Source organism: Bos mutus, chromosome 12 (genome assembly GCF_027580195.1).
Source record: "Bos mutus isolate GX-2022 chromosome 12, NWIPB_WYAK_1.1, whole genome shotgun sequence".
In the NCBI taxonomy this organism is placed as follows: domain Eukaryota; kingdom Metazoa; phylum Chordata; class Mammalia; order Artiodactyla; family Bovidae; genus Bos; species Bos mutus.
Window position 1 is genome coordinate 17,773,620 of NC_091628.1, and position 27,644 is coordinate 17,801,263.

A 27,644-nucleotide genomic window follows, 5' to 3' on the forward strand; every position below is an offset into this window, starting at 1 on the left:
CTAATTTCACTCTTCTACCCCAGCATCTAAATGTTTCAGTAACAAATTCATTTCAAGATATAAAGTAAAGAAATAATATTATTGAGTTGGCCAAAATCTTCATCCGGTTTTTTAAGTAAAAATAAAAGCCACATTTTGGAGAAGGCAATGGCACCCCACTGCAGTACTCTTGCCGGAAAATCCCATGGATGGAGGAGCCTGGTGGGCTACAGTCCATGGGGTCGCAAAGAGTCAGACACGACTGAGCGACTTCACTTTCACTTTTCACTTTCTTGCATTGGAGAAGGAAATGGCAACCCACTCCAGTGTTCTTGCCTGGAGAATCCCAGGGACGGTGGAGCCTGGTGGGCTGCCGTCTATGGGGTCACACAGAGTCGGACACAACTGATGCGACTTAGCAGCAGCAGCAGCAAAAGGCATAATTGATCTCTATCAACTTCAACTGGTCTACTCGACCGAGCAGCATTGTCCAATGAAAAATATCCAGCACAAAACTTCACAAACCAATTCTGACAAATTCACTCAGTCACAGCACCTTATGCATACACTGCACAAGTCTTTTTTGGGTATTTCAGTTGCATTTTTACTTTCTTGAAACAATAAAACACAATATGCCAAAAACACTGCTTTTTTCTTCCATCTTCAATATTAAAATGGCTATACAAAAATTCACCAATTGTGATGTCCTTTTTTTTTTAAAGCTCACTGATCTGACAGCTGTCACAACACAAATCTAACAAAAGTGTTTCAAATGAAATTAAAAACAACTAAGCACTACTATAGCTGTCTTAATGGTAAAAACTGAATGAACCTTTTGGCCAAACCAAAACATTCAGTACTGTTTGGAAAACAATACAGTGTTTCAAATCCTCAAAATACAGCAATAGCCAAAGAGATGAGGCTGGGAGTATTTATTTATTTATTTTTTTTAAAGAGAATTATTATACTTAGGCAAAAAAAGATTTTTAAAAAGTATCAGTCTTCAAGGAAAAAAAACTGTGTGGTAGAGGAATAAGGGTGGGTGGAAGATTTATATTTCCCTGTACATCTTTGTACCTTTTAAATGTAATATTACATGACTAGATTTCAATATTGTTGTTACTGTTCAGTGGCTAAGTTGTGTCCAACTCTTTGCGACCCCATGGACTGTAGCATGCCAGGCTTCCCTGTTTTCACTATCTCCAGGAGGCTGCTCAAGCTCATGTCTACTGAGTTGATGATGCCATCCAACCATCTCATTCCTTGTCATCCCCTTCTCCTCATGCCCTCAATCTTATCCAGCATCAAGGTCTTTTCCAATAAATCGGTTCATTGCATCAGGTGTCCAAAGTACTGGAGCTTCAGCTTCAGCATCAGTCCTTCCAATGAATATCCAGGGTTGATTTCCTTCAGGACTGACTGGTTTGATCTCCTTGCTGTGCAAAGGACTCGAAAGAGTCTTCTCCAACACCACAATTCGAAAGCATCAATTCTTCTGCGCTCAGCCTTCTTTATAGTCCAACTCTCACATCCATACATGAATACTGGAAAAACCACAGCTTTGACTATATGGACCTTTGTCGGAAAAGTGATGTCTCTGCTTTTCAATACACTCTCTAGGTTTGTCATTGCTTTTCTTCCAAGGAGCAAGAGTCTTAATTTCACGGCTGCAGTCACCATCCATAGTGTTTTGCAGCCCAAGAAAATAAAGTCTGTCACTGTTTTCATTTTCCCCCCTTTATTTGCCATGAAGTGATGGGACCAGATCTTAGGTATGATACACATAAAAGCAGTTGAAGACAGTAAATTTCATATTCTATGTTTCTGACCACAACTTTAAAAAAATGACAGCTCTAGACCACAAGTTCAGTGAGCTTCTGAGGTTGCACAATACTCTGCATGTTGTCACATATCAGTATGTAAGGAAGGGGACACAACCCTGAAGCAAATGAAAACTTTATGTGTGGGACTCTCCCAGACCATGCCCTGTGCATCTCCATTTCGCTGGTTCTGGCTTTTATCCTTTGGCTATAATAAAACTGTAATCACAAATACAGGGGTACTCTTTCTGCCCCCTTCTGATGCCTATGTCAGAAGCTTTCTCTATCTCCTTTATACTTTAATAAAACTTTATTACACACACACACACAAAAAAACAAATACAGTATTTTCCTAAGGTCTGTGAGTCATTCTAGCAAATTATGAACCTGAGGGATACTAGGAATCCCTAAATTTGTTGCCAGTTAGTCAGAAGTGAGGGTGACCTGGGGACGCTAAACTTGCAACTGATATCTGAACTGAGGGCAGTCATGCAGAGGAATGTGCCCTGAACCTGTGAAGTCTGGCTCAACTCTGGGTATCCTGGTGTCAGAACTCACTGCAACACACACACACACACACAATTTAACATAAGAATTCACTGTTGCTTTCTGAAACTAAAGAAGAAAACAGACGCAAGCCCAAGTAAAGGGAAATGTTTGAAATTAAAAGTATAATTTTTACTTTCTCTACTGTCAGGAAGCATTTAACAGGAGGCTTCCTGTGTGCTGTTTTGGATCTGTCAGGAATTCTGTTCCTTATTAATTCCTGAATATTCAGGAATTAAGAGGAGAGGCAAGCCTCTTCCAGGGACTGAGGAATCCAGGCATTTCTTTCCTTAGTTTTTCTATACGGTGATAAGTACCCTCTTCCTTCTTGTGAACCATATGGTAAAAGTGATTATTTACAACTCTCTATTATGGATCGCCTATGTCTTGTAAGTCTGGAATGTTAATCTTTATCTTTGCTGAGAATAACTACAGTATACATGCCCACACCATGTTGATTAAAACCCCTCTGCTCCATCAGAGCTCTGGTCCCCGTGTCTTGCTTTCTCTTTCTCCTTATCTTTCTCTCTCTCTCTCCCTCCCTCTTTCCCTCTCAGGCTATTTCTTTGGAGCACAGAGGCTCTCTGAGTTCACTTTCCTGCCCGGGCTTCTAAGACCCACTCGAGAAGGTGCTCTGTGCCTTCACCCCATCAAGAGGGTGCCTGAGGCCTCCATGAACAGAGCAAGGCCGGTGCCAGGGACTTCACTGGCTTTCTGCGTAAACCAAGGAATATCAGCCTCTTTCTCTCTCCTTTACTTTCTTATCGGTCCACTCTGGACCACCAGGTTCCGGTCCATTAAAGGACCTCAACAAGTGGCGCCCAGAACAGGGACTTGGTACATGTATGCACATTCGGACGGAGTGACCCCAGGGCCTATTGAGGCCGGTAAGTATTAAGACATGGGTAAAACGGCTGGAAAGCCCCATCACTTTTCTACTTTACTTCATCACTTATTTAAAGTTCAGGGACTTAATGAAAGGTATGCTGATTTTTTAGCTAGATTACAAACTGCTATTTCCCATACTGTAATTGAAGAAGCAGCCAAAAGGCAACTAGAGAAATTACTTGCTTATGAAAATGCAAATCAGGAATGTCAAAAAGCTATAGCTCCAATTCATGAGACAGGGACTATTATTGATTATTTGAAGGCTTGTCGCAATCTAGGATTAGAAATTCAAAAGATGCAAATGGTAGCTGAAACAATAGCTACTGCCTTAAGAAAGGGAAATAAAGGATGTTTTACATGTGGAAATAAGAACCATTTAAAAAGGGACGGCCCTAAGAAAGCTTAAAAAAAAAGAAAAAAATATGAAAATATAAAAATAAAAACCTCCAAAAATCTGCCCTCACTGCCATAGAGAAATGCATTGGGCCAAAGATTGTAAGTCTAAATTTGACACTGAAAGAAAACCTATTCCAGGAAACTCCAAGCAGAGGACCCCCCAGGTCCCCTTCAACAAAAACCTGGGGCAAATTCCATCTTTTCTCTCAAACCCTCAACATCCGGCAGTGCTGCCCTCGATATACCAGCTTTGTTTTTAGATAATATGAAGTTAATGAGCTCTATTTAAATTCAAATTCACGTGAACTGAAAAATATTAAATATAATGTTTAAATATAAATATAATTTAAATATAATTGTTTGCTAATCTAATTAAGACATGTCTTAAGTCATCAACATTATATAATACTTTTATTATGCCTAGGTTTAAGGTAAACTAAATTTGTCAACAAAAAGGTAACTCTTTATATATATATATATATAAAAATATATAAACGAGATGAAAACTTTTAGATAAACTCTATTAAAAATAATTATATTTTAATAGAATAATCTATTATTATAATCTATTATTATAATAATCTCTTTAGTTTAGTTCAGTTGCTCAGTTGTGTCCAACTCTTTGTGACCCCATGAATCGCAGCATGCCAGGCCTCCCAGTCCATCACCAACTCCTGGAGTTCACTCAAACTCACGTCCATCCAGTCGGTGATGCCATCCAGCTATCTCATCCTCTGTCGATCCCTTCTCCTCCTGCCCCCAATCCCTCCCAGCGTCAGAGTCTTTTCCAATGAGTCAACTCTTCGCATGAGGTGGCCAAAGTACTGGAGTTTCAGCTTTAGCATCATTCCTTCCAAAGAAATCCCAGGGCTGATCTCCTTTAGAATGGACTGGTTGGATCTCCTCGCAGTCCAAGGGACTCTCAAGAGTCTTCTCCAACACCACAGTTCAAAAGCATCAATTCTTCGGCACTCAGCTTTCTTCACAGTCCAACTCTCACATCCATACATGACTACTGGAAAAACCATAGCCTTGACTAGACAGACCTTTGTTAGCAAAGTAATGTCTCTGCTTTTGAACATGCTATCTAGGTTGGTCATAACTTTCCTTCCAAGGACTAAGCGTCTTTTAATTTCATGGCTACAATCACCATCTGCAGTGATTCTGAAGCCCAAAAAAATAATCTCTTAAGACTGGGATAACTTAAATTTCTAGAGTTGTACTAAACTAAATAATAAAAGTTTATTAAATAACTAGGTCATTTCCAAATAAAATAAGATTTTAAAACATTAATTACTGAACATTAACTTCCTCTTACAAAAAGTTTTTCTTACAGAAAAACTAAAGAGATTTAAACTATTAATAAATATATTATATAATGTATTATATATAAATATATTTATATATACTAAATATATATAATATAATAAATATATTCACCAATCTATAAAATGCTAATATATGACACTTCATAGTTGCTAAGGAAAAGCTAAATATATGCTTTTAATAAAAAGATATAAGATATGGCAAACTCAGATATACATTCCACATTTTTCCTGGGGGCCACTGCTCATTTAACAAACAATATAATTATTAAAATAACTTGGAAGTATGACAAGCCTATTTGGACAGAGCAGTGGCCCCTCATGAAAGAGAAATTACAGGCAGCTAAGGAACTTATAGATACACAACTAGAATTAAAGCATATTGAGGAATCTTGTTCTCCTTGGAACTCTCCTATTTTTGTTATAAAAAAGAAATCTAACAAATGGCGTCTCTTAACAGACCTCTACCCATCACACAAGGTATTAAGCTTTTATTTGGGCCACACCTCTTCGTGGTGAGGCTATACAACATGTTATAACTCACTTATTAGCTTGTTTTGCTGTAATGGGAACTCCTAGTTCTATAAAAATAGACAATGGCCCTGCCTGTATTTCTGGACACTTTAAACAATTTTTACAATCTTCTTCTATTAAACATATTACAGGTATTGCTTATAATCCACAGGTACAAGGTATAGTCAAACGAGCACATCACACACTAAAATTGCAAATAAAAAAATTAAAAAAGGGGGAATACACAGGAACCATACGGTAAAAGTGATTATTTACAACTCTCTGTCTCTTTATTATGGATCGCCTATGTTTTATAAGTCTGGAATTTTAATCTTTATCTTTGCTGAGAATAACTACAGTATATATGCCCACACCATGTTGATTAAAACACCTCTGCTCCATTAGAGCTTTGGTCCCCGTGTCTGTCTTTCTCTCTCTCTCTCAGGCTATTTCTTTGGAGCGCAGAGGCTCTCTGAGTTCACTTTCCTGCCCAAGCTTCTAAAACCCTCTTGAGAAGGTGCTCTGCACATTCACCCCACTGAGAGGGCGCCTGAGGCCTCTGTAAACAGAGCAAGCCCCATGCCAGGGGCTTTATTGGCTTTCTGCGTAAACCAAATAATATCAGCCTCTTTCTCTCTACTTTCTTTTCGGTCGACTTCGGACCACCAGGTTCCGGTCCATTAAAGGACCTCAACACTCTACAAACTTCAAATGAAAAGGTATTCTTCATTTCCTCCCTAGAAAGGCAATTCATAATTATAAGCTTTTACAGAGATCTAAAGAGAGAGGAAAAAATTCAGATTTAAGAGTCTATCTACTACTGTCCTCCTACTGAAGTATAATATAGATGAATTAATCTACAGATTAATATTATTTTATTCAAAAGAAGAGGTAGAATAAATAAACTTTTAGAGTTTATTTGAACATTTTATTTTAGTTTTACAGTCCTTTTCTTCTCATATCTACTAATAAGAGAAGTGAAGAGCCACATAAAATGCAGCGCTACTGGGGGAAAATAGTTAATATTAAATTCTCACTAAAGTAATGATTAGATCTCTAAGAGTTGGCTATAAGTTAGAGAAAAATCTTAAAAAATACAGAAGAAATTAAATATAGAAACTGAACTGCTTATAAACTGAACTGAAAGTGAACTGCTCTTTGTACTAATTCCCTGACTAGAAAGAAACCCTCAAATTTGTAGTCAACTGTTCAGAAGAAAGCTTACATAGGAAAATAAGAAAGAGATCTGTTAAAACAATGGCTGTAGTTTTGCATATGGTCATGCCTGTTGAATGAATTGGTAGTTCAAATAATCTGCATTTCAACTCTGAAATTTCAGTGATAAACTTTCAGAACAGTAAGTTCTAGCAAAGAATTATAATTTCAAATAAATTAATAATGCTATTTTCACATTCTTAGCCTAAATTTCTCTTTTCTTGTCAGTCTTACGAAAGGTTTTGCCCTAAAATGGAACTGAATTTAAAATTATATGACAAAGAAGCCACTTCATATATCTCTTTTTAAAGAAATAAAAGTATAGAAAATAAAATTTGGAATTCTTGCAGCACATTTTATATCTAATCCAAGAAAGTAAAAAAAAAAAAAACTGACAGAGTTAAATGTACCATTCATTTACAGCAGCCTGCAATGTTTTACTAGAAAAATTAAGTAGCAAATATGATTTGTTAAATTAGATTTGTCTCAGCCCAAAAGTACCCAATGGGTACTAGGCAAATGTTAAGAAATTTTAAAGTGCCAAAATACTGAAGAGGAACTTAAAATCAATTTTGGGGGGCACATCAACCCTATGGTACATATCTGCTCAGGCTTCCTTATGTGATACACACTGAAGAAGACCAGTAGAGTTTATGATTCATCTCCTAGAAACAGATAAGCAACCAAATCAATTTTTAAAGAGCAATTAACTCAGAAGCATTTGACTTTAATTCAATCAAAATGTGCTTTTCTTTTTAATTTAAATGGCTGACTTATTTTTTGTTGTTTAATAAGCAACTGTCCACAGGGATTCCCAAAATAGTTCACTGTACCCCCAAAAGTAACACCAACCAACTCCACATTGGTCTAACATGATAGTATCAAACTACATTATAATGTCTTTGGCTGAATGGTTCAACTAGTACTACTGAATTTTCAGCATGAATTACTACAACTATGTATTACTTGTACAAATGAAATAAAAACAGTTTTCCTTAATAAGACTCTGAGTTCTCTGAAAATTCAAGTTCTTAAAATGAATTCAAATTTGATCATTTTCTCTATTGCTTTAACATATCTTTAATAAAACATATTCACAGTGTTATAGCTGTATCTTTAAAACACATTCAGTTTGCTACATTTATTCCCATAAAAATGAGCTACTCTGAATGTGCAATATAACAGGACTCATTATTTCAAACTGTTTAGGCACATGTATCCTGTTCCTGGCTATAACAAAAAGTAAAAACATAATAACTAACAGAATGATAGATGTTGATATATAACATCACTGAAAAGGAAAAGAAAATGTAGAAAAACATAAATGAATTTGTAAAAACATAATTTTTATAAATGTTTGTAATATACAAGATTACTGTCATGGGATTTCTAAGGCAACTTACAAAAGCAAATTCTATCACATGAAGAAACCTAGAGGTAAAGACATCACTTCCAAACAAAACAATGCTTTTTATCTTATATCCTGAGCGGGTTTTTACTACCATCTAGTGTTATACCTTAAAAAATACTTTCTTATAAAAATTAAAAGTTACAAAAGACATTTTATAATATCATTCAAAAATTATTAGAAGACTTAATTAAATGTTAAAAAAAACACAGTATGGAAAACAGCTATTTTTTTAAAAGACATTTTATATAAGAAAATAGTTTCATGACTCTTAAAATTTATGTCATATTACCAATTATATAATTTAGTGATGTTCTACATCAAATCTTGACCAGGGCTACCAAATATGAACCCAGTCTTCAAAAGACAAGGTAGTTAGCACACAGATTCAGCTCATAAAACTTAACCAATGCACTCAGAAAGCCAGATAATTATACTATAAAATGACTCAACACCCTCTCCAAGCACAGGATCTACGCAAGAAATTTCTCTTCCCATGATGCCTTAAATTCATTGCTAGCATATTAAGTTCCACAAAGAAAGCAAGGCAGAATAAGGTTATGTTTTTTAGAAGCATACTGTTTGCTACTGAATGTCTTCCTTGAACTTATCCAGTAGCAGGTCATCATGAAACAAACCTCAAAGTATAAAAATACCAAAAAGCTGAAAAAGACAAAGATGAAGCCAGGGGTACACATTCTCTTAGTGGATACAGAGACTTTCTCTTTGGTTAGACTATTTTACTGTGCTAGAAGTTATTTTCTCAGTTTATGGAATCTAAAGGTGAATCAGAGATGATTTAAGCTGCTCTTATCAAATTAACAATTTAGAAATTCTGTGGGTTTTATTTCAGCATGGTTTTACCTACAATTTTTATTACAAGATTCTATTAAGTTTTACGGCATTAATCATGTTGTTTTTTTAAACAAAAACATTGTTCTCCTGACATACACAAATAGATTATGGACCATACCTTTTTAATCTTTCCCATACAAATAGAAATAATGATCAGCTTTTGAAACTGAATGTAATAAGATCATCCTAAATGTATCATGTCTACAATTACTCACTTGAAATGACCTTTCCATTGTGATTGCAAAGTAGTATTCTCTCCTGGGATATCTTCGTTCACAAACCAATACTTGATTGCATATCCTGCCCTTTTCTCCTGTTTGCTTGGTAAACAACTTTTTCCCAATCATTTGTGAGGAAACAGCTTTTGCTTCTTCTGGACTAAAATAAGAAAAAGAACTCAAACTCTTTTCTCCTCCAAGTGAGATAAATATAAGCACATGACAGCCAAAACCTTATCTCGCCTACTACTTATCAATTCAATAAGGGCATCTTTTATAATATTCATTATTTCTTTAATAGTGATGATTTAAAAAAAAAAAACTTACGAGAAAACTATCTTCACTCCTCCTTTGAGGCCACTTTCAAATGTTCCTTTTCCTCTGCCACCAGCCAAAACTTGCGCCTTTATCACAACATCTTTTGAACCTAGAAGAAAAACACTTCTATTAGATACGAAGCATGGAGCAGCACACAACACACAATACTTTGCTATTAAACATACATATTTAGCAACCTTACTAAACGTAGTAAATTAAAGATCCATTTACCCACAATGTTGAAAAATGAGGCACTCCATGTACATAGATTTTCTAGATTAGGACACTAAAATATTCACCACCTAAAGATTCACAAACTTAAAAAAATCAGCCACTCATTAAACCATTTCTTAAGCATACTGAAAACAAGTTTACCTTTATCTGGTACTTTAAATATTAATTACTCTGCAAGGTACTAAATTTACAAAATTGAGAGTCAAATACCTTCCTAACAGTTTCCTCCCTCCCTGCTGCTACTGCTGCTAAGTAGCTTCAGTCGTGTCCGACTCTGTGAGACCCCCTAGACAGCAGCCCACCAGGCTCCCCCATCCCTGGGATTCTCCAGGCATGAACACTGGAGTGGGTTGCCATTTCCTCCTCCAATGCATGAAAGTGAAAAGTCAAAGTGAAGTCGCTTAGTCGTGTCCGACTCTTAGCGACCCCATGGACTGCAGCCTACCAGGCTCCTCCGCCCATGGGATTTTCCAGGCAAGAGTACTGGAGTGGGGTGCCATTGCCTTCTCCATCCTCCCTCCCTATTGATATGTAACCTTGCTATCCTATGAAACTTTGAGGTATAAATGCTGCTTTGAGTAGAAATGTACCATGACTTTGAGGGCAAGTTCCACTACTGATACCAGCTCACATCATCCCACTGACACTCTCCAGCTGTACTGTTGTGAGGGAGGTGACAGGAATTAAGGCATGTTAACCCAAAGATTCCAGAATGTTATGCTTCCAAGTCTTTAAGACATTTTTTTCAGCAAATAATTGAATTTTTCTTCTTTAACAGGTAAACTGATCTCTTTTCTTTCCTTTTCTAACATGATGAAGAAAATTATCAAACTAGCTATTTAGCTTAGGTACTACTCTTCATGATTCAGAGCAACACTTTTTAGAGGTGCATTCTGTCTCCCAAGACAGGTAGAATTTCAGAGCCTCCTCATTTCACGTCTCAGAGTATTTTGCCCATACTCAGGTGGTGCAGTGTTACCGCCTGAATCTGCAGAATCCACCTGCCAGTGCAGAAGACAAGGGTTTGATCCCTGGGTGGGGAAGAGCCCCTGGAGGAAGAAATGGCAACCACTCCAGTATTCTCGCCTGGAAAAATCCACGGACAGAGGAACCCGGTGGGCTACAGTCCATAGGGTCTCAAAGTCATGACTGAGCACAGATGCATGCTCAGTTACACTGTTAAACTGTTACAGCAGTGTAACATCACTATTACATTACGAAAAACAATTACCCTTTGAGGTCAGGATTAAGGACATTGTTATATTATTTGTTGTATCCTCAGCAGGAAGAGGTCCCTGGGAAGTAACGACCACTCCATAAATGTGTATCTGAATAGGCTAAAGATGGGAATTCTACCACCAGGAAAGGCCATCTCTAACATGCATATACCAAGCCAAATGAGAGGGCACCCTCACCTGATCAAGGAGGTAACAAATACAGATTGTGATCAAATAAGAAATGATCAAAAGTAACTTCCCTGGGAGTTACAGGCAGAGTCCTTACAATGGCCTCAAGGCTCCGTGTAATCCCCTAGAACCCCTGCCCCTTGTATTACATCCCCCTCGCTGTTCACACACCAGCTACTCTAGTCTCTCTGGTCCTGAGCATGTTCCTCTCTTCCTTCAGGATCTGGCTCCCAGCAACCTCTCTCCCTGGAATACTCTGCATACAGGTATCCATTTAGGAGAGGTACCCATTCCTTTTCAGTTTTTCTTTAAGTCTAAATTGTCCATGAGGTTCAGGTTCACCCTGATCACTCTACTTAACACTCTGACTGCCCACCACCAATCCGCCTTACCCTGATCTTTTTTTTTTTTTTTAATAGAAGCCATTGCCTTCAAACATAATTTCTCGTGTTTATTATTTTTGTTTTGTTCCCTCACTAGAATGTAGACTCCAGAAGGGCAGAATCTTGTTCAGTGATATTTACAAGATCCTGGGAGAGTTCCTAGTACACAATATATTCTGAATGATGAATAAAAGAACAGTTACAAATCAAGAGAATTCTTATGAATCCAGATTTTCCACTGTTCTTGAAAAATCTGAATTGGAAATCCTGGGCCCTACACCCAGAAATGACTAAAAGTGTTTTGTTTACATAAGACATTATTTCAATTTGCCACAGTCCCCACCATTCCCAAATGTAACAACTAATTTTAGATAAAGATTAGAGAAAGTTGAGAAATTTCCTTAAAACTGACAATCATTTCCTTATTGAGAAGACAACAGGTAGCCTCAGGGACTACAGCAAATTAGAGTGCATGCCCAAATTATTGATAAAAGCAGCAGCCACTAGTCATTTTACCTGTTTCTGATTACCTGTTGAGTCAGTTTTCCAGTACTTAAATATTCATTTAAATCCAAAGAGGATATCTGTAATCCAAACAGTATAAATGTAATATAAAAATGGACAACAGTTAAACTGGTGCTTTGCTGGGCTAAATTCAAACATTCCTATTCATCAAGCTGGGAACTTAACATACTGATCTATTAAGTAAGAGTAATGAAGTTCTATTTCTTCAAAAACATTTTACAAAACAGAAAGCTCTTCCCCCAAAGTGTCAATTTTTGTTTTCTTAGGAAAATAAACTCCTTAAGGGCACAAAAGATTCTTCAAAAGTTACTTGTAAATAAGTCCTTCACAACAGAAGAAGAGAGAAAAAAAAAAAACACACACACAAGTAATGACATACAATCTCATCATCTAGCAAAAGAGGGAGAATAAGAAGATAAATCTGAGGACAAATGATTGAAAGATTTTATTCAATTCCATTAATTCAATCAACAGTTACATCTACATACGAGATAACTGTGCTAGAGTTCTTGATACAACAATGAGCAGAGAGCTCAGTCTTACTGGATTTGGCCCTTTCTCTAGTCAGACAAGAGCAAAATTTGTGTGTCTAAGATTATTTTTAAAGTATATTCACCATCCCTCCTAGCTTTTGACATTGACATTGACAAGTCGCTCAGTTGTGCCCGAGTCTTTGAGACCCTATGGACTGTAGCCTACCAGGCTCTTCTGTCCATGGGATTTTCCAGACAAGAGTACTGGAGTGGGTTGCCATTTCCTTCTCCAAGGGATCTTCCTGACCCAAGGATTGAACCCGGGTCTCCCACATTGTAGCCAGACGCTTTACCATCTGAGCCATGAGGGAATCTAATCACTCACAAATGTTGTTAAGCACTCCTCATATACAGTCATCTAGTAAGACATCGGTAAAAGGAAAAGGAGGCAAAGTCCTGTTGCATGCCAAAAGAAATCTGCCTCCAAGCAGACATTCACTAATCGGCACCCTCCGCATGTTTATTTATCCAGAGAGAAATTCTATCTCAACTATACTAGAATCCAAACTATGTTTCTACAATCAACAGGGAAATCATAAGAATTCTACCAAATGCCTTAGTGAAATCATGTTTTCTTAAAGCAGTAACTGTAAGGAGGAGATGGGAACCTGCTCTTAGAACTGACCCCAAATGATAACTATTTCTCTGTACTTAACAACCCTTTGATAATCCATTCCAGAAATGCCTCCATTATCTTCCAACTCATCACCCTTCATTGTATGGACTCCTATGAGTCTTAAAATACTGGAATTAGATTTCTTTCCAACCATTCTCCTATCCCTAACTTCAATTATTCACAATAGGTAAAACTTGTCCCTAGGGCAGTGTTTTCAAACTTTTATCACAATCATGCCAGAAAATGATAGAATTTGTAGGGAATACTGGGGAAAGAGGTCAGAGCTCTTTTGGAAGGAGTTACCAGCTACAGGGCTCAGTGGTCCCAGGCCTCATGCTAACCAGACTTCTCTTGCCACCCACAGGACTGAAGGGAAGCAATACTTTGTCACATCTGTAACACATTTTTGCCCTAAGTTTATCAGTTGGTGAGGTAAGACTTTAAAAAAAAAAAAAAAAGGGAATTAACATTTTATGAATTTTGGAGTAACTGAGAAGCAAAAATCAGCCAAAATCAGCACTGAAAATTGCTAGCTAGATGGAAAGAATCAGGTGTATTTCTAGCATACCTCATAACACAACTTGTAAAATTACATCCCATAATCGGTATCTTCTGATATTAATGACTCACCACAAAAAACAAAATTGTTTCAACATTCTTCAAACAGCTATGAAATGCATCTTTTAAAATGTAGTGTTTCTGATTCTTTAGATTTAAAGGTCCTGTTTGTCACTAATCCTGCTCCATATGACAATCATCATTTGCAGCCTTCTTTGACAAAAGCACACTTTCTAGATAAACATGATGCCTTCTGTTCCAAGGGCCTCAAAATCAGAGCTGCTTATCTGCTCCTTACTACTTCTAAGTCCTGGATCCAGAGAACTTGCCAGAAATTTCACAGCTATAATATATCCTACATATTAACTATTGTTTCTTCCACAGCTAGAAATCATTAAAGATTTTTACAGTGAGTAAATAAATCGAGAGACTGGCATCTGAATAAATCCTGCTTGTTTTATGAAAAAGTCTGTACATAGATTTTTTTTTTTGACAACACAGTGAAATTTGACTAAGTGAGAAAATATACAGAAAACTAAGAAAACCAATTATAATAATTTGGAAGCAGAAAAAAGAAACACTAGCTTTAACTGACTTCATTAAATCTGGCCCTTTTATCACATAAAGTGTATGGAAAACACTTTATGCCTTCAGCTTTATGAAGAAGGAAAGAACTAGTAAACAAAAAATGAATCACTCAAAAAATTAACAAAATTAAAAGAAGAAAATCAAGTGTCTGAAATTCATCCTTAAGTACAGAAGGGTAGAATAAGAAAAACTTTTGCTTCCTAGTTATCTGGGTTTTCTTTAGAAATTAACATTTAGGTCACATATCTAAGACTGAATCTCAAGAGGGTAGTTATTAAAAAGTGCCTTTGCAAGAAATACTACAGAAATATAATCATGAGTTTTCTTTAAGCCGTGACCCTTAAAAGCCCCTAATATACATAATGTTTTAAAGGTTAAAATGAGGTACATCTTTTACCATGGACAAATTCAAACTTCAGGTTACCATTAATTAACAAAAATTTCCCCCAAATTAGTATGAATTTACATCAGACTTTTACTAATAAAAAGAAGTTTGTTTGTAATCTGAATAAAAAGAAGTTTTTCTGATTAAGAATAAACTGCAAATTAAAAATCATACTTCCAAGACAAGGAAATCAAGAGTGCCCCATTCAAAAACATATCATATGATATATGACAACCTTCTAGTCTTCTACATGCTTTCACTTTTGAAACAAAAACCCATCCTAGAAACAAGTAAGTATAAATAGAGACAAAAACTTTTACAATTTTCAACAGTTTAAAATGTTCCACATCTTTCCTAAAAAAAATAATAAAAGCAAAGTCTTCACCAAAGCACACTGAAAAGCATATTAATCAAATGTACATACAAGAGAGATTATGATAATTATTAATACATAAAAATGGTGTGATTTTAAATACTACTAAAAGAAAATGCAGTGTATAGCTAGTACATTACTCATTAACATGTTCTCTTATTAGATCCTTAAAAATATAAAGCATACTTTCCAAACTCCAAATTTATTTTTTAATTGAGATTAACATAAATTCAAATTAATCAAAGCTACTAAGGTTTCTATTATCAATAAAAGAATCTAATAAACATGGGGAACTATTTAATTCATTTAAAAATATTAACATTTATATTGATTACCTAAGTGTCAGGCCGTCTTCTAAGAGATTGGGGTCTATCAGTGAATAAAAGACAAAGAAACCCTGCTCTCATAGAGCTTACATTCTAATGCTAAACTTCTTTTTTTCTCCTTCTGATTCTCTATTTTTCATGTCCAAAAAAAAGATGGGGAAACACTGTACCTCTCTTTGTGTTCTCAGTCATTCAGTCATATCTGACTCTTTGTGACCACATGGACTGCAGCCTGCCAGGCTCCTCTGTCTGGGGAATTTTCCAAGAAAGAATACTGGAGCCGGTTGCCATTTCCTACTCCAGGGGATCTTCTCGACCGAGTCTCTTGGGTCTCCTGCACTGGCAGGCAGATTCTTTACCACTGTGCCACCTGGGAAGCCCCAGACTTCTCTTTACAAATACATAAACAGCTAAGATCTTTCACCATTCCCTGAAGAATCGACACAGCCAGAATTTCCTTCCCTAAAGGACTTCAGCTCAAAAAACTAAAAACAGGACTTCAACTTCTTGAAGGTTTGATTCTTAAGTTATGGGCACTATGGGAGCTCAGAAAATCTCAATAATTTTAGCATGTCAACAATTGTCTTCTCTTTTACATTAATAAAACTTATTTTTAAAAATATAAAAGAAAAGCCAAAAGTTGTTATTAAGCCAGAAGTAAAGTTCGTATCTTATCTGAGAACCTATTTCTTAATTTAGTACCTAATTTTTTGGCAATTGCATAAGCTTCATCTGGTGACTTAGCCACATGTCCTTTGGGAATGGAGACGCCAGCTTCCTGCAACAATTCCATACTCAGGTATTCATGCAGCGAGAGATTCCTTTGCTGTTGATGCTGTATTTGGACTCCATGGTTGTTAAACAATCCAGAGCTTCCCAGGACCTAGAGAAATTGGGGACATATTTATATAAAGAGTGATTTAGCAGGAATTCTTGTTAAAAACACTTTAAAATACTTTAGAGTACTTGATTCTTCAAAACTATAACAAAATTGTCATAGTAAAACATCAAAATATCATATTCAGAGTAAATTACAGCACAAAACTAACAACTAAATCTACTAGCTAAATGTCAAAAGTGACCCTTATAGTTTTAACTTTTTCCTCATTATCTCTAGTTTTTAACTTTCATTTGAGCTTTACTACCATATCCCTAATGATCTACAGAGCATTTCTACCTCAAAGCCAAATTCTGCAGATCTAAAACCAATCTCCTATTTCCACCAAATCAAAAATCCTTCCCATCTTTCTTCTCTCCATCATTCCTCCAGGACCTAACAAATTGCCTGACACGAGAGATGAGGCACCTGTATGATGTGGTACCATCAATCTTTCATACATTCAAAATTCAAACCCCGACTTCATCAGCACTGCACATCGTGGTGTGCCACCCAGATCCCCCCTCAGGACCAAGGCATTCATAGCCCCAGCTGCTGGGAGGGCTGGCAGCTGACAGGCCTCAGCTGAGTCTGCTCATTGGAGCCTTTCTGCCCAAAGTCATACTCCTTTCCCACTGTCAGCCTATAGCCAACGACTGGCCAATGAGAGTTAAGGTAGGGATGTAAAAACCTCGTGTGCGTGTGCATGCTCAGTGGCTCAGTCAGTCGGGTCCGACTCTTTGTGACCCTATGAACTGAGGCCGCCAGGATCCTCTGTCCATGGGACTCTACAGGCAAGAATACTCGAAAAACTGGGTTGCCATGCCCTCTCCAGGGAATCTTCCAGACCCAGGGATCGAATCCACGTCTCTTATGTCTCCTGCATTAGCAGGTGAGTTCTTTACCGCTAAGGCACCAGGGAAGCCCAAATACCTGGCACCTCACCCCAATTTGGGACAATTCAGGATCATCCTATTGCAGACCTCCCACAGGAAGAGCAGAGGTCCCACTGCACTGCACTGGAGTTGCGGTCAATCCTCCTTCCTTCACTCTCCCACAGGTATAGATCCTGAGATCACTTTTAATAAACTTCCTCCATGAAACTCTCCATTGAATACTCGGCAAATTACAATCTGCAATATCATCTTTAACGCATTCCTTCTAAACTACTCCCTTTATAAACCCCTTCAGGTGTACATGCTTCACAAACAGTCAAAGCTTCTAAGAAAGAAATGACCCACCAACCTCCTTTTCAATCTATGTAAAACATTCATTCACTCAAAAACTCACTGAGCACACTGGAAATAGAGAGGTCAACCCAACAAAACCCTTGCATCTAAAGCTTACAGTCTAGTATGTATTTGTATGTCGGGGGTTGGGGGAGGCATAAACAATAAAGAAAGAATATATGCCAAACAGCAGTAAGAGTAAAAAACATAGAAAATTAAAAAATAAGAAGTGCTATTTTATACAGTTGCAGGAGTTTTCTCCACTAAAACATCCCTCGGGGCGGGAGCGGCGGGGGGAGGGGGGGAGGGGACGCTGAGTTAAGAATTATCTTTTCAAAAACAAATAAGTAGGAAACAGAAATAAGATATTCCTCTACAAGCTGAATAAGTCACTGTTGAAAGACAAAGGAGTATGAGAGTTGTCAGCGTCTGGTTGCAGGGCCACAACAATGAGAAGTACTGAAAGAAGGATGCAATCAGAAAGATCTTGAGCATCTATGGGTCCCAAAACTCCCCCCTAAGTTCCTAGTCTTAAACCATCAACACCACACAGAAACACTTCTCAACCTTTTTCCAGACTACTCAGTTCTATCAACTTTATATGGCAGAACAAATTAAGTGCTACTGGAATCACACATTTAAACGTTATCCATCCGTACATTTCTATTATCGCCACACAGAATGCTGAAACATTGCTCATATGAAACACAGAATATGTTTAAGAAATGAATTTAAAGGAATCTCACAGAAAATCAGTTCAGTTCAGTCGCTCAGTCATGTCCGACTCTTTGCGACCCCATGAATCGCAGCACGCCAGGCCTCTCTGTCCATCACCAACTTCCGGAGTTCACTCAGACTCACGTCCATCGAGTCAGTGATGCCATCCAGCCATCTCATCCTCTGTCGTCCCCTTCTCCTCTTGCCCCCAATCCCTCCCAGCATCAGCGTCTTTTCCAATGAGTCAACTCTTCGCATGAGGTGGCCAAAGTACTGGAGTTTCAGCTTTAGCATCATTCCTTCCAAAGAAATCCCAGGGCTGATCTCCTTCAGAAGGGACTGGTTGGATCTCCTTGCAGTCCAAGGGACTCTCAAGAGTCTTTTCCAACACCACAGTTCAAAAGCATCAATTCTTCGGCGCTCAGCTTTCTTCACAGTCCAACTCTCACATCCATACATGACTACTGGAAAAACCATAGCCTCATAGAAAATAGTCTGCTTCTTAAAGAGGGTTCATGAACCACCTGCATCAAGATTCCCTAGGAATGCCTCCAAAATGCAGATTCCAAGGCCCTACTCTCATTTATAAAAGCAGAATCTCTGGACTGTGCCTCAAAAAATCTGCATTTGTAAAGTTATTCAGTTGATTCTTAAGCTCTCTACAGTTTGAGAACGAATAGTCTAACAAATCAATCATATAGAATAGCAAGCTATTTCTGATTCATTTGGTAAGCTAAAACCCTGGATAAAATTTCTCTTGGTAGCTCAATCCCCTGATTTAGTTTCACTTTAGTATTAAAAACTAACAACCTCCTAAACTTCAGTGTACATCTACCTTGTGAAATCCCACTCTTGGGTAAAGCCTCAAGAGAAATGAGTGCTTAGTCTATCAAAAGGCATATATAGCAGGCTTATTCATAACAGACAAAAAAATGGAAACGACCCAACTGCTCATCAGCAGAAGAATGGGTAGGAACTTCCTTGGTGCTCCAGTGGTTAAGAATCCACCGTTCAATGCAAGGAACATGGGTTTAATAATATCTGGTAGGAGAAATAAGATCCTACATGCCTTGGGGCAACTAAGCACCACAGTGAAGACCCAGCACAGCCAAAACAGAAAAACAAATAATTTAAATTGTTTTAAAAATAGAAGAATGGGTACAATGTACTATATCAATAGAAAAATCAAGAGCAAAAAAGGAAAAACGTACTGCTCACACAACAATGGATTCATCTCACAAGTACAATTTTAAGGGAAAGAAGCCAGACACAACAACACAAACTTACATGATTTTTTAAAATATAGTTCAAACTCAGAATTAACATACAGTGATGGAAGTCAAAATAAGTGGTTGGTCACCTTCTGTTGGTGAGTACTGATAAAGAGAGTGCCTTCTGAAGACTAAAAACACTATACACACACACACACCACAATTTGAACGGCAGCTACACAGATGGATCCATACATACAAATTAATCTAGCTACTCACATGGGATCACAAAGAGTAGAATACAACTTAGCAACTGAACAGCAAAAACTGAAGTTAGACATAAATTATGTACTTTGCTGTACAGAAATTATACCTCAAAATAATAAAAATAAGGGGGCCAAGGGAGAGTACCTAGCATAAGCTTGGTAAAAATAGTCATACACTGAAACATTTTTTGGATGCCTATATACCAGACACTGTACTCAGTTCAGTTCAGTCGTTCAGTTGTGTCCGACTCTTTGTGACCCCAATCGCAGCACACCAGGCCTCCCTGTCCATCACCAACTCCTGGAGTCCACCCAAACCTATGTCCATCGAGTCGGTGACACCATCCAACCATCTCATCCTCTGTCGTCCCCTTCTCCTCCTGCCTTCAATCTTCCCCAGCATCAGGGTCTTTTCAAATGAGTCAGCTCTTCGCATCAGGTGGCCAAACTATTGGAGTTTCAGCTTCAACATCAGTCCTTCCAATGAACACCCAGGACTGATCTTTAGGATGGACTGGTTGGATCTCCTTGCAGTCCAAGGGACTCTCAAGAGTCTTCTCCAACACCACAGTTCCAAAGCATCAATTCTTCGGCGCTCAGCTTTTTTTATAGACCAACTACTAGGAACACTAAAAGAATGAGATCAACTTGGTCCCAACCACAGAGTTCACAGATGTATAAATAAACAGCTGCAACAAGTCTAAGAGAGAGCATAATCACCAGGTAGTACGTAATTATCTAGACAGACCAGAAAAAAAATACTACAGAGGCTTGATCCCAGTTTAAAAAAAAAAAAAAACCTAACAGCTAAAAAGGACATTTTGGGGACAACTGGGGAAATACGAATCTGCCCTATAAATTAGGTATTAGTATTATGGCAATTTTATATTTCTAAAGTATGATAACTATATTGTGGTTATTTGTGTCTCTCATTCTTAAGAGACATACGTTGCAATATCTAAGGATGAAGTGCCATGATAGCTGTAACTTATTCTCAAATACTTCAACAAAAATATATGAATGTAATTTATACATACACGCATATGTACATCGGAGAAGGCAATGGCACCCCACTCCAGTACTCTTGCCTGGAAAATCCATGGACGGAGGAGCCTGGTAGGCTGCAGTCCATGGGGTCACTAAGAGTCGGACAGGACTGATCGACTTCACTTTCACTTTTTACTTTCATGCATTGGAGAAGGAAATGGCAACCCACTCCAGTGTTCTTGCCTGGAGAATCCCAGGGACAGGGGAGCCTAACGGGCTGCTGTCTATGGGGTCGCACAGAGTTGGACACGACTGAAGCGACTTAGCAGCAGCAGCAGCAGCAGCATGTGTATATAAGTTATATATATTATATACATAATATTTTTAATTTATATAATATTTTAAATGATATAATTTTTGTAAATTATAAATTATATAAATTGAATAACATAAATTTTTAAAGAAAATGTGGCAGAATGTTAAATGAAGGTGAGGGTAGTACGGGTGTTCAATGTATAGTTGAAACATACCTATCAGTTTGCAATTTTTCCAAAAAAGCTTGGTGATAAATCCATGACACAAAACTTTATTTTTATGGTTTCTTTCAAATGTCTAAAAGAATTAGTAGTACTCATAAGGTGTTGCTGACAGCTTTTCAGACCATATTAAGGTTTTTTTAAAATATCAGAAATATTTTGATAATCCTTTCCTTGTGCCACTAGAAGCTATAACTTGAAATACCATCAGCTGGGAATCATGATGGTAATACAAATCCCTGCATAATCACAAAGATTCCCCACACTGATGCATTTTTCTTTCCTGATACATCACTTAGAAGATTCCTCCTGCCAAAAGGCCACCAACTCCTGGCCAAACACCTCCACCACCACCTCTCCAACCCATACTGAGTGTAAGTAATACTTATTCAAAAGTGGGGAAGTGTAGTTACTAGGGAGAAGATATCTTAAATTGTTTAATATGCTAGTAACTTGAACTATTTTTATCAAATATACACTAGACAAAAGATACACAGAAACAAGAAGAGGGTCAGAGCACTGAACAAAATGTTTAAGCAAATTTGCTAAACCTAATGGGTGACCTTGAACAAGATTCCTTAAGCTCTGCACCTCTATGTCCCCATCTACAAAAGCAAGGGGTTAGACCCAATGTTCTTGATAGTATTATTTACAATAGCCAAGATAACGGAAGCAACCTAAATGTCCACTGTCAGAGGACTGGATAAAGAAGATGTGGTACATCTTTACAATAGAATACTACTCAGTCATAAATGAATGAGATAATGCCATTTGCATGAACATGGGTGAATCTCAAGATAATTATACTAAGAAAGATAAATATATGATATCACTTACATGCAGAATAAAAAAGATACAAATGAATTTATTTACAAAACAGAAACAGACTCACAGACTTCAAAAACAGTGTTATCAAAGGGGAAACTTGGGGAGGAAGGATAAATCAGGACAATGGTCTCCAACCTCCAGTATCTAACGCCTGATGATCTGAGGTGGAGCTGATGTAATAATAATAGAAATAAAGTATACAATAAATATAATACACCTGAATAATCCCAAAACCATCCCCGCCCCCAGCCCATGGAAAAACTGTCTTCCACAAAACTGGTCCTTGGTGCCAGAAAGGTTGGGGAACACTTAATTAGGAGTTTGGGATTAACACATACACACTACTATATATAAAATAGGTAATTAGTAAGGACCTATTCTATAGCACAAGAAACTCTACTCAATATTCTGTAATAATCTAGATGGGAAAAGAGTCTGAAAAAGAATGAATATATATATGTATACCACACACATATATATCCGTATATAACTGATATATTAAATATAACTGAGTATAATACATATATATATAATTGAATCACTAAGCTGTACCTGAAACACAACATTATAGATCAACTGTACTCCAATACAAATTAAAGATTAAATTAAAAATAAAAGCAAGGGGTTAGACTAAGGTGAATTCAAATTCCAAAGCTGTATTTCTTAATGTGAGGGTGGAAGAGATGTTTAAGACAATATATCAGGCATCTCTATAAGAAGAAATAAAGACTTTTAAAGGAATTTCCAAAAGTATAAAGACAATGATTAGAAGGGAAATAGATCTGTTCACCAAAATCTCATTTTCTAAAAACCAGACAGCACCCTTTAAGACCCAAAAGAAGGAAGTTCAAGGCTAAAAAAAAAAAAAAATCACTTCTCCTATTAGGAAGCAAATTCACTGAATTCACTAGATTGAAAGAATGAATAGCTTTAAAAAGAAAAAAAAAAAAATCTAAATTCATTTACAGCATGTCTGAGGTTACTTCAGAACACAACCAAAAGCTCTAGAAATGACTTATGAAGCCAATCATACCCTTCCACAAGTTTATTAGTGTCAACATATATTGGGAAGAATTGTCTAATTCTTATGTTCTAGAAAAAGACTGTAGAGCAGATTCAAACACAGACTTTGGAGCTACATGCTTCCAGAATGAAGGCTCAGTTCTGATCTCAACTGCTTGGTGATCTAGACCAAATTACTCCTTCTCTCAGCCAGAGTTTCTCCATCAGTGATATGGAGATTAAGGACTTCCTTACAGTGTTGCTCAAGAGCCTAATGAAAGACTACATGTACAATGCTTGGCACAGTTCCTGGCATACAGCAAATGCTCCAACACACAGGAAACCAAGGCCTCCTACCACCAAATTCCCTTACCGAATTGATGATTAATCTCTTTACCCAAAACTTTATCCCCTTTCTTGTCCCCCGCTACCTCAATCCTGTGCTATCTGAACACTAATCAACCAGAGTCTGATGACTAAACTGCTGTGTTGATGACATCATTAATGTCCTAAACCGGCTACTGAAGATACTATTAGTAAAGAACAAACTCAGGCTGCTTCTCCAGGGCAAGATGAGCTAATAGGCCCTAAGCCTTGGACCATTTGATCAGAGAATCGTACATCATAGACAACTCAACTCCCTGATACTAGAATCAGAAATGTCACAGAAATTACACAAGCCAAAGATTACTCCCAGCTTCTTTGTTCTCCCCCTTTAAAAAACAACTCCTTAAAAAAAAAAAAAAAAAAACGAACTCCTAACTGAAAGATCAAGTTGCAGTGGATCTGTGAATTGCCTGGCGCCCTGCAAATAAACCCTTATTTTACTGCAAACAACCCGTCAGAATTTGGCTTTCTATGCCACGGACACTCAAGCCCTTGCTCCATTACTTTTACTTACACACACACAAACTTAAACTGAGGCTATGATGTTATGGTGTATGCAGGGAAAAAAAAGTGATCCACAAGATTATTTTATTTCCCCAATTGATAAGTTGGTGAACATCATCTCATTCTCACTATTAAACAACTATCTGGGGAAGCTTCCCGACCTCATCTCAAGAAAGGCGAGCAGCAAGCAGTACTGGTTCTGCGAAGCATCCAAGAGACACAAAAGTGTATCTGAAGGGCATGTCCTCCTCCTCAAAGAGCCGCGGAAGCCTCGGCTCACCGCAACGGAGGCAGGAGCAAGCAGGAGAAGGTACCCAGCCCCCGCCTCTCCTTTCGGAGGCCACCCCCCGAAAGGGCTCCAAAAAGAGGGCTCCCCGCCGCCGCCGCCGCCCTCTCAGTAACAAGGTGAGCAGCCCTAGCCAGACAGCCGGAGCTCCTCGCAGATTTCAGGCTGCAGCAAAAAGGCGCAAACATGAGCCCGTTCGCAGGCCTGGCGGGCAGCACTCCCGGGCAAGACGCCCGCCACTCCGGCGGGGCACCCCCCTGTCACCCAATGTCACCGACTGCGGAGTGACCCGGAGCCGGGCCCCGGGCCCCCTCAGACCTCGCCCACAGGAGCCAGCCCTCCACCTCGCCCTTTCTCCTGCCAACCCTCAAAGCGAGAGCGGGCAGGGCCTCAATACCTGGGCGGCGGCCGGCAGCGCCGTTCGGGGTCGGTGGCTCCTCAGGGTGGCGGCAGCCAAGAGCCGGCTGTAGAACACGGAGGCCGCCATGTCTCAGTCCGACCAAGTCCCCCGGGCGCCGCGCGCAGGCGCAGAACCTCGAGACGACCGGAGACGCGGCGGCTCCCTACGCGCGCACCGCCCCTAGCCCCGCCCATGGGGCGGAGCCTCGGATTAACTCTGCGGCTGTGGCCCTGGGCGAGTGCCGCAGGCGTTACTGTTGATAGGCTCGCGTAGGCGGACAGAGAGCAAACTTTAACCTTGGTAACTGGACACCGCAGCCTGAACATCAGACCTGAGGTCGGCGCTCAGAAACCCGGAGCTTTCCTAGTGAAATGTAATGGAGATGATCAACGCCACTACCTGTGTGATCTTAACATCTCTGAGTCTCAGGTGCCTCAGCTGTAAAACGGGGTTCCTTCAGAAAACAAGAACTTGCATTCCTGTTTTTGTGCCAAATACTGCCTTTGGGATACAGCAGTATCCCAAATCCAATATCCAGTACTTTGTCCCAAAATATCCCATACTTTGTCCAGTATCCCAAAGTATCCAATACTTGGGCCACCTGATGCAGGGAACTGACTCTGGAAAAAGACCCTGATGCTGGGAAAGATCAAAGGCGGGACAAAAGGGGACAACAGAGGATGAGATGGTTGGGTGGCATCACCGAGTGGATGAACATGAGTTTGAGTAAACTCGGAGAGTTGGTGATGGACAGGGAAGCCTGGCCGGGCTGCAGTCCATGGGGTCACAAAGAGTGGAACAGGGCTGAGCGACTAAACTGACTGAATACGTACAACAGAATGATTCTGTCCTCAAAGGGAAGATGATCAAACACTAGTTACTGAGGACCCTAGCCAGGACATAACTTCTCAGATAGCTCTGAGGAACTGCTCCCAAAAGGTAAAGAGGAGCCAGGATGTACAGGACTTTTTTTGCTGGGGGAAAAGAACATGTAGTTAAACATAAAACAGTCACTGCTAATTAAAGAACAGACATCTCAAGTTAATGATTTTAGAGCTTTTCTAGGTATAGGAAGATATAAGGATCTCGGTTTATTGAAATTATTCCTCAGAAATGCATATTAACTATCTGTACATACAGTCCATGGAATTTTCCAGGCCAGAATATTGGAGTGGGTAGCCTTTCCCTTCTCCACAGGGGAATCTTCCGGACCCAGGGATCAAATCCAGGTCTCCCGCATTGCAAGCAGATTCTTTACCAGCTGAGCCACAGGGGAAGCCCAAGAATACTGGAGTGGGTAGCCTATCCCTTCTCCAGGGGATCTTCCCAACCCAGGAACTGAAGGGGGTGTGGGTGGAGGTGGGGGGGTTCTCCTTCATTGCAGGTGGATTCTTTACCAACTGAGCTATCAGGGAAGCCCCTTAACTATCTAGAGCCAGTATCCAGAGCACAGAATATTTTTTGCCATCCTGATTTCCCCTCAGGGCACACCAAGGAGAGGAGGTGTGTGTGCTTGTGCAAGGCTGCAGTGGTTTAGGATAGCCTGATCCTTTAGAAGTGGAATCAGGGGGTGACATTCCACATTATCAACCCAGAGGGTATACCAGAATCACCTGGAAAGCTTTTTTTTTTTTTTTTTGATGGGGACCATTTTAAAAGTCTTTATTGAATTTGTTACAGTATTCCTTCTGTTTTGGTTTTTTGGCCCCAGGCATGTGAAATCTTAGCTTCTGACCAGGGCTTGAATCTGCACCCCGTGCATTGGAAGGTGAAGTCCTATGGACCACCAAGCAAGTCCCTGGGGACTTCCGTGAAAAACACCTTCACCAGAACCCATCTATGGAGCGGGGTCAGAAGTGAATCCAAAACAAGGAGACTATCGATTTAGAGAATGGAGAGGAGCTTTTTGCATCCCTCAAAGCTCTTAAGTTCTTAAAGGCAGGAAAGGTCTTAAGGACTTCATTGTTTCACTGACACTCATGGGGGACTGACCTCAAGGCTCAGCATTAACTGATATTCTTTGCAATTAGAAACAGGGAAACGGAAAACAGACATTAGTACTTCAGATGTCTCTTGCTCCTCCTTTCTACTGCCCAATCTAACCAATCAAATAAAATCTGGATAACCAGTCCCCCAAATCGGCATTGAGACCTGCCAGTTTCTGTTAGGAACACGTATCCCATTAGATATGAATATAGCATATTTATTGGGGCTTCCCCAGTGGCTCAGCGGTAAAGAATCCACCTACAGTGCAGGAGTCACAGGAGACACAGGTTCTGTCCCTGGGTCTGGAAGATCCCCTGGAGGAGGGCAGGGCAACCCGCTCAAGTATTCTTGCCTGGAGAATCCCATGGACAGAGGAACCTGGCGGGCTACAGTTCATGGGGTCGCAAAGAGTCAGACACGACTGAAGTGACTTCGCACATTGTCAAACCAGCTTTTTAACTCTTAGTAGACACAGAAGTTGAGCTACCAAGTACCACCCACCGTCTGAGCCCAAGGCCAGTTATTTAAAGGGCACCCGGGGAAAACCAGAATAAGACAGCATACTAAAATAAGATGTAATGCTATAGCCCTGTTAGGATCCTGACTGGGTTAACTTTGCTTCACAAGCTTCAAGTCGGTCATAGTTGATTCATTAAAGGAAATCTCTCCACTGCCATGCCCTCTGTAATACTGGCTCAAAAGCAAGAACAGCAACAGCAGAAGTACCCAATAGGAGCAGGAGTGAGAAAGAGAACATGCAGGTCCCCTGGGGTCCAGCTCTTTTGGAAGCCTACACAAGGCAGGGGGAGGGGGCAGATTCCTCCCACAGCACTTCTTGGCTCTGCTCAGAGCTCTCTACCTCTGGATACGTCCTTAAAGAACTGAGTAGGTAACGTGATGGTGGGCCTCCTACCTAAGTGCTTCATCACCACACAACCAGCCTTAAAAAATGAAATCACTTTACCAAGAAACTACTTTTTGCCCAGCAAAAACTTTTGCAGTCCTTATTTGCAAGGATTT

General features: G+C 39.1%; 1 protein-coding gene across 1 annotated transcript in view; it reads right to left on the minus strand.

Annotated features, from left to right (window-relative positions):
* The window catches only part of SUCLA2 (succinate-CoA ligase ADP-forming subunit beta), a 44,689-nt gene extending 19,903 nt beyond the window's left edge, over window positions 1-24,786 (minus strand). The window contains exons 1-4 of the mRNA XM_005908144.3: window positions 24,636-24,786; window positions 16,111-16,291; window positions 9,491-9,590; window positions 9,161-9,323 (exon numbers count right to left, since the gene is read on the minus strand). Of these exons, the coding sequence (XP_005908206.2) occupies window positions 9,161-9,323; window positions 9,491-9,590; window positions 16,111-16,291; window positions 24,636-24,725 (534 nt within the window). The 5' untranslated portion in view covers window positions 24,726-24,786. The remainder of the gene's footprint in view (window positions 1-9,160; window positions 9,324-9,490; window positions 9,591-16,110; window positions 16,292-24,635) is intronic.
* Window positions 24,787-27,644: the final 2,858 nt, after the last annotated feature.